Genomic DNA, 8,294 nt, shown 5'->3' with positions numbered 1-8,294 from the left:
ATTTAACATTCACCAAGCGCTTTGAGACAGTTTAATCTCACTTTACCCTCAAAACAAGCCTGTGAGGTAGGTAGGACAGGCATCATTATACCATTTGGGAGATTAAGTGGGAAGCTATGGCTCAGAATAGTTAAGGGATTTTTGTCAAGGTCTAAAAGCTAGTATGGACCTCTGGTTTCAGCTGTGACATGGAAAGGCTAGTAAGGAGTAAAGCAGCTGAGAATAGACCTTGAAGATTACTCTGCTGTTCCTCATGTTGTCCTTGACTCCCATCCCTGGTGCAGTCTTCAGGCAAGATTCAATGCAGAGGCAGCCAAGAGAGCATGCTTCTCTGTCCTGGGGCTGCCCATGCAAGTATGAGGAGGAAGGGAGGACTCCAGATCAGTAACTGCCCGCTCAGGAGTGAAGGTCAAGTCCATCGTTCTGCAGTTACCTCACCCTGAAGACTGACTCTTTGAGTGCATGATTCCAGAGAGATGGTTGGATTCAGCCAGTTCACAACACTGACAGTCCCACAGTCCCCAGCGACACGCTGGGCCCCAACAGATCACCACGCCAAACGCACTCCATGGACGCCAGATGAATCAGTAAGTTCACATTGCCTAAGCCCAGGGATTTCTGGCAACCAGGGAGGAGCCCGAGAGCTGCTGCGCCTTGGGGCCTCTCAGGGACCCAGGGTTCCTTGGCTGCTCAGAGGAGAAAGACTCAGCCCTTGCCTCAGAGAGAAAACTGAGCGTCAACAGCTTTTCCTGGCAGTGCCCAGAAGCAGCAACAGGGCAGAGGGCGAGGAAGAAGGTTTCACTGCACTCCCCCCAGCTGGGGTTACATCCCTGCACCAGGAAGTCTCAGCATACAGTAAGGTTTTTTGCTCGTTGCTTCTTAACCACTTATGGTGGTATAAAGGTCTTCTGGAGGGTTCGGCCTGGAGGCCTTTCAGGGAGGTCCCTTGATGCGATCCTGTGGAGAAAGAAAGGAGGCGCTAGGCTAGGAGGAAGAAACAAAGGTAACGATGGCCCCAGAGTTGACCAAGCATGGTGGGAGCCCTGGGGATATTAATTGACAGGGATAATCCCCCCTGGAGAATTATTCAGTCAGGACCCCTACCCCCCAAGCCCCGGCATCCACTGTGGCATCCTGTGTGCCCTACCTGGCTTTCCTGGGGAAACCCAGGGAGGTGACCTAAGTTTCAGCTTTGAGGGGTGAGGGCTTGCTGGGCTTACGTGAGGATTTCCCATCTTTTGGTCCTGGCTCTGCCACTGACTCACCGTGTGGCCTCGGGAAGATGACTTCCCTCCCCAGCCCAGTCCTCAGCCTCCTCACCCATAAACGGGGTGCTTTAACCACTTTCCGTTTCTTCCAGCACCCTCTCCAAGACTACGTCTCTCAAATTTTGCAGGGACGAAGATAACAACTGACAGCACAATCTTGGCATCCTAGCTCATCAGGCTCCTCCCTCTGCCCTGGGCTGGGCCACAGGACTCACCTGGGGGCAGAGCCATCAGGAGGGGCAGCGGCTTCAGCAGGTCGAGGGCTCCTCCACCGGATCCGGTTGAGCAGGACCTTGACCTTGTTCCAGTGGGAGAGATCCCGCTGAGCAGAGGGTGAGAGGGTCACCCAGGGCCCCTCCCCAAAACGTACCCCTGACCAAGCTCCCAGAGATAGCTGTCAGCACAGCCAGGGCAAATCACCTGTTCCAAACAGGAACCCTCTCATTTTCTAGCACACATCCCAACCACCCCCGACCTCCACCGCATCCTGTCACCTGCCCCCACGTACATCCCTCACCTACCCTGTGCCCCTGGGAGGATGGAAAGGTGTGAGCTGGCTCTGCCAGGGCCTCTGACAGCCTGGAAGGGCTGGCGCTGGGCACCCCTACCTTTGGGGGTGAAGCTGTTCTTGCTCCTTTGGAAAGAGAATCCAGTTACCCAAGGCCAGGAACAGGAAGGCACTCGTCAAGCCCAGAGCTCAGGGGGTCTGCCTGTGGGGACCTGGGCAGGCAAGATACAGACGGAGACACAACTGCGCCTCACCTGTCTCCTCTGTCTGGCTGAGCCACTCCCACTGCCCGTGTACCTCACTGCCCGGGGCGTGAGAGGGTGGAGGTGAAGGCGCCAGGGCCGGCTCCTCCTCTTTAGGATCCTGTGCACAGGAGAGACAGGCTTTCAGGGCCTGGCTAGAGGGCTGAGGCTGTTCTGAAGGGAGTCCTGGTTCCAGGGGTCCCCCCCATCCTCTTCATCCCCCACTTACCTGCCTGCCCGCTGGCCCGACTGCCCACAGCTCACTCACCCCAGGGGCCCTCTGAGTCTGCAGCTGCAGGCAGAGCTGCTGCAGCCTCGCCATCTGCTCCAGCACCAGGCACAGGTGTTCCAGGTAGCGAAGACCCTGCCCTGGGAGGCAGGCCCAGGCTTCAGGCCCCAAGCCCCCCACCTGTGGGACGTAGTGAGGCAGGGGAGAATTCTGAACTCAACCAGACTCACACCCTAAGGGGCCAGCAGATGGGGGCAGGATGAGTGAGAGGAGGGACGCACCCCCAGCTGGCCTCCCAGTGCCCAGCCAGGCAAAGTGCCAGGCAGGCCCTGGACCTGCCCACCTCCACACAGCTGGGGGCGGGGTGAGGTAAGACGTTCTCACACAACCCATCAGTGAGGGGTAAGGAAAGCCCCACCCCAAGAGAGCTCCAGGGAGAAGAAGTTGGGGGGCGGGGCCTCTCCATCCCACGCTTGAGAGTTGGCACTCACCACCTCTGCTTCTTCCAGGCCTGCCTCTAGGTCACTCTCTGCCTCGGTGGCCTCCTGTCCTCCTGCTCCAAAAAGGGGCATTTCATACTCAGGGTTGCTTGGCGGCTTTGGGCAGCGGTAGTGTGACAAGCTGGCAGAGGAAGCCGGGAGCTGGCGGGACCGCTCCAGCACCTGCTCCAGCTTACGGCTGGCTAGAAGCCGGCTTAGGCGGGCAGGAGGCTCCATGGCACCCAGGGCCAGGGGCTCAGCGCTCCGCATGGGCTCAGAGTTCAGAGAGTCTTGAGAAAGGCCCGGTGAGGTGGCTAGGGACCTGTCCCCAACCGCCATCTCCACTCCTGAGTCCTGGGAGGCCAGTTTGAGAAGCGGCACCTGCCTCCCAGGTGCTCTCAGCCGGCCATGCCCCTTGCAGGAGTCTGCCGACCACCCTGGAGCGGCATCCGTGATCCGTCTGTAGGTGCTGGTGACTCCAGGCACTACACAACCACGTGCCAGGTCCTCACCAGCCCCATCTGCAAGGAGAGTCAGTCATCAGGCTGGGCAGGCTGCCCCAACACCCCCGACATTCCTGGCAGCTGGTGACATTCCCTGAGGAGGAGTGTCCTGGGGCAGAGGTGACAGGAGGAGACTGGTCGGCCACAGCCCCGCCCAGATCTCTCTCCAACCCCGGCTGGGAGATGTTAGAATGGGGTTCCCTTTACAAAAGTAGTTGTTAGTGATATCTGCCTTGGAGGGGTGAGCACTTTTTCTTCCAGGGAGCCCTCGTGCTCCAGCCCCTGAGCTTGGTCTAAGACCTCTGAGCCATAACTGGGGAGCGGTAGCCTCTTCAACTGCTCCCCATGGGGAAGTATGACTGTGCCCCAGCCTCAGGGAGAGGGGGAAGGGCGCAAAGAGGGAAGCCGGGGCGCAAACTGGCATCAGGATGCAAAAGGAAGTCCGTCCTGGAATTCCTGGGGGGAGCTGGGTAGTAAAAATAACAATCGCTATAACCATTGCGGACTTTTGTTCTTTTAAGTGAGAAACAGAAGGTTTTGGAGAGTTGAAAAGGAAAAATTTAAACGGAGGAAAGGGAACCAGGCGGGCAGGAGGAGAAGCAGCGTGATCGCCCATCCGCTGTCCTCTCCTACAGCTCTCCTGGCCTGTGCCAGGCTCTCCTGCGATCTGGGTGCCCCGATTGTAAGGATGCAGAAACGGAGGCTGGAGACGATGGAGGGCCGCCTTCGTCTCCCTGCCCGCCACGCGGGAGAGCTGGAACGGGATGCCAAACCAGGCCCCTCTGGGCAGGGAAGTCGACCAGGAAGTCCACCCCTGCGCGGCTCCTCTGGAAAGGGGTCCGCCGCCGCGGAGAGAGATTTTCGCAACTGCGGGCTGGGGCAGGGGCCGGTCAGAGGAGGATCCAGACAGGGAATTAGAGGGGAGTGGGCCCGGAGGAAATGGGATGGAGGTGGCGGTCGGTTTAACGCCAGAAGCCAGAGGGTCTCCAACGGGCAAGGCGCGATCCCCCGGCCCTTCCTAAGGGAAGCAGAGAGGAGGGTGCAGCGAAGTCGGGCGGGCTGTGCCGGGTGGGGCGAGGAGCGCAGACAGGGGCCCGGGCGCGGGAGTCGGCTCCAGGCCAAAGGTCCCGGCCGGCCCCGGGGTGGGCGACTCACCCCGGCCGCCCAGCGGCTCCACGGCGAAGACGCGCCGCCGGCCCAGCATGGCCCCAGTCCCGTCCCCAACACGGCGCCCCGGCCGTGGCCGCTGCAGCCGGACGGAGCGATCCCGGCCGGCGTCCCCGCGCCGCTGTCGGGTGCGCGTCCGGACCTGGCTGGGCGAGGCCCCCGGACACTCCCTGCGGGGATGGGGGAGGGACGGCGGGAGGGGTGCGCAGGTGTGCGGGCGCTCGGAGAGGGGCCGCGGGGGCGGGGCCTGGTCCCACCCACCCCCCCCGCCCCCAGTGCCCGCGGGGCGCGGCCCCCGATCTGCGGTCCTTCGGGCCCCGGGCGGCCCCTCACGGCCGGCCCCGGACGGCCGGCGCCGGACGTGGAGCGGGGAGCCCTGCCCGGAGACGCCGTCTGGTTCGTGGCGCGGGGTCACCCCGCCCTCGGTTTCCAAGCGGGGTCTGTCTTCCTGCCGCCGAAATGAACCCGGGCGGGGATGGGGGGCGGCGGCGACCGGACGCGACCGCGGAAGGAAATGGAGCCGCACGTGCAGGCGGAGGGAAGAGAGCGGACCTGGACACCGGCGAACCCGCGCTCCCAGCTGTGTGCCTTGGGGCAAGTCACTCAGGCTCTCAGAAACCTGGCGCGATCAAAGGGGGAAGTGACTCCCGGCTCAGGAAGATCCTTTCCAACAACTGCAGAGCGCCTTGGGTTCTGGGCTAGATCTGAACCCCCTCCTCGTCCCACATCTCTTCCTCACCCGGGTACCCTAAAGCTGGGGGCTGGCGCGGGGGGAGGGGGCTTCAGGATCCGGGGAAGCGAAACAGGGGGGACAGGAGGGCAAGCCTGAGGTGCTGGAAGTGTAAATGCTCTCCGGTCCCCGCCCCCAAACTCTTTGGGTCCGTGGGATTCCACCCCCCAAGCACCCTGAAAGGGGGCTGGGAGCCCAGGCAGACACTGACGGTGAGACAGCCTGGTGACCAGATGGGATGGTGGCCTCTAAGGAAACCTCAGCCTCCTGAGGAAGGCGACCACCAGGCTGGAAAACTCCCAGCAGGACCTAAATTCCCTGGAGGGAGATAAGGGAGCTGGCGGACGTGCAAACTTGCACCTGAGCCTCTGGGGGAGGGGGCCGGAGCTGGAGCTGGAGGCGTTGGGAGCAAGTGGTTATTAGATGGGAGGGAGAAGACAGTCTGCCCACCTCCAGCTCCCTCCTTCCCTTCCGCCTGCACCCTACGCAGGAGCCGTCAGCAATCAGAGCCCCGAACTACAACATTCTAACTTCTGGGAAACAGGCCTGCAGCTAAGCCCGGGGAAGAATGGGAGCCTCTCCTAACACCTTGATTTTTCAGGCCAACCTCTTCCCTGCTAGCTGCGGCTTCTCTGGGTTGCCCCCTCCCAACCCTACCCTCCTGGAAAGCACCGCCCCCCGCCCCCCCCCCCTTCCTCTTTCCCAGGTGCAGAGAGGGAAACCTGGGCCTGGGGGAACTGCTTTACCCAAGTCCAACAGCCCGTGAAGATCCCACGCCAGGCCTCCCTGGGCAGGAGAGGAGGAGGGCTGGCCATCAGGTGGCTTCCTCCCTCCGAAGTCAGAGGATGGGGAGGTAAAGTGAGGGAACCTTTGCCAGATCTTGTCCTGAATTTGGAGAATGTAGGGCCAGATTCCAAGCCATCTCCGTGGTGACTCTGGGGCAGGAATGCATCTGGAGCAGGAAGCCCAGCCAGCAGGAATGCAGTGTCTCGGCACGAGGCTCTGTGTGGGCTCACACCACACACAGAACACACACACACACACACACACACTAGGCACACTCCCCTCCAGGCCATTCTCCCCTCTCCATGCAGATATGCCAGAATCTTCAGGGCGGCTGGGATCCCTCGCAGTTGAGGGCCAACATGTTGCCTTCCCATCTGCCTTCTGCTGCCCTGACTGTGGCAAGCCCCAGGCCCGGAGCTGGGCCAGGCCTTTACCGCCCAGAGGGCTGTTTCTCCTTCACCCCACCTTCTATGGGAGGAGAATCATCTCCCTTTGAGTGATGCTTCAAGGAATGGACCCCCTTGCTGCCCACCTGAGGGGTGAGCAGCTACTGTGAGCTCCTGAGACACATGGTAGCCCAGCAGAGTCATCCTTCAGGCTGAGGCCAGGGATGCTCGATGCCTCCCAGCCTCCACGGGGAAATCCCAGCTTCAGGAAGCACATTTCCTGCCAGCTCAGCACTGAGCTAGGCCCTGTGCGAGGAAGGGCAAAGCCAAGAGCCTAGGGCAGCTCCTGCCAGATTAGAGATGGCTGGAAGCTGAGGTGACCTCCCTTATGGCCTGGAAGGGAAGGGCAAGAGACCCCAGGGCAAATCAGAAACCCAGGAGTCAGGCTTCTGGCTCACCCTTTGCCCCCTCTCCTTACTGCTAGGAGCTCTCAGACCAGCGGCTTAGCCTCCCTGTCGTCGCTTTCTTCATCTATACAACAAGCACGACAACAGTGTCTACTTCAGAATGATGAGGATTGGAGTTTAAAGCACTTTAGAATTACCTATTGGTGTCACTTTGGGAAAGTCATTTTCTCATCTCCAATAGAAGGCTGTATCAGAGGCTCTCTCAGGTCGCTTCTAACTCGAATCTGTCATCATTTCTGAAGTTATTCCCCCAAATGAAGAAAAAGTAAAGAGGGCACAGCACTGGACAAAGAACAGCCGCATGTTTGGGCGGTGCCCCCTCCCCACCCCAGCACGTCTGGGTCAAAGGGGGTGGGTGTACCCAGCTGGGCAGAGACCAAAGGCTGCTCCCAACCTTCTCTGCTGACAAATGAGATGGACTAATAACTCCGTCTTCCGAAGAAGTTCACCCCCAAGCTCGGCCTCCTTGTGTGGCTGCAGGGAGCTCTGATGCTGAAACCCTCTGGCCCCGGGGAGGAGAGCTGGCTGACACAGAGAGGTGGATTGTAGCTTGAACCCCCGTCCACTCTTCGAAAGGCATTCAACAGCTCACTGGCCTACCCATTTCCCCTGGGCCTCCACTCCCCCTTTGTTCTCCATTCCTTAGAGCACAGCTAGCCCAGCATGGTTTGTTACAGGTGAAGATCTGACCATATTAAGATTCTAACACACCCTTTTCCCACCTGTCACTTACCTGTGAAAATTTTTCAGTGTCCCCAGAGCCGCAAGGAGAAATTCAAACCATATCTTACAACATCCGAGGCTCCCATCTTCCTTTCCAATCAAACCATATCTCACAACATTCAAGGCTCCCATCTTCCTTTCCAATCTTATCTCAGTGTCGCTTTCAGCCGCTGCCCTAAGCTGATCAGGCCACCTGCACTCACCCCCTCACTCTGCACGTCTGTCCTCCATCTGTGTGTGTCCTGTTCTTCCTCTCGCACCCACGGCCCCTGCCCTGAACTCTCAGGGCGCTCCTGTCTGTTCCGCACGAGTTCTTTACGCTCACTACCATGTAACATTATTTCATGCATGCCATCTCCGTTGCTGCCACTTGACTATTATCTTTAGGAACGCCAGAAAAGTGCTGTATCTCTGTACTCCCACTGTGCCAGGACCTGAGAATTTACAGAGGAGTGAATCCCCTTTTGTGAGCATTCTCCCGGCCAAGGGCTACCCCTGACACTAGGTGGCGCCAAGGAGCTCATCCCACGTGGGACCAGACAGTTCCATCCCACTTGGGACCAGACAGTTCTGGCCTGACAACTCCTGAGCCGCAGACAGCCTTGATCTTCCCTACGAACATAAAGACAGCCATCCAGGCAAAAGGTGAGACAATTATACCAAGGTGTAAATTACATCAAGGTGCCTGGGGAGGCAATACACACAGTCTCTGCCAAGATTCCTTCCCAAAAGAGCCAGATAGCACAAAGCACCCTCTGAAGCCCAGCTTTGATCTTTTCCCTCAGGCTGAGTGGGCAATAAGGTAG

At 59.6% G+C, this 8,294-nt stretch overlaps 1 protein-coding gene across 1 annotated transcript; it reads right to left on the bottom strand.

Annotated features, from left to right (window-relative positions):
* Positions 1-845: 845 nt before the first annotated feature.
* LOC307054690 (uncharacterized protein C8orf58) lies at positions 846-4,433 on the bottom strand (the record flags this gene model as incomplete). Its single annotated transcript, XM_079706535.1, is given in 8 exon segments — positions 846-887; positions 891-957; positions 1,484-1,590; positions 1,790-1,902; positions 2,031-2,139; positions 2,287-2,427; positions 2,742-3,247; positions 4,385-4,433. Coding segments are annotated over 8 exon segments (1,134 nt in total).
* Positions 4,434-8,294: the final 3,861 nt, after the last annotated feature.

This window comes from Hyperoodon ampullatus (assembly GCF_949752795.1).
Source record: "Hyperoodon ampullatus genome assembly, chromosome: 6".
Classification (NCBI taxonomy): Eukaryota; Metazoa; Chordata; class Mammalia; order Artiodactyla; family Ziphiidae; genus Hyperoodon; species Hyperoodon ampullatus.
This window is presented reverse-complemented; position numbering and strand designations above follow the sequence as displayed.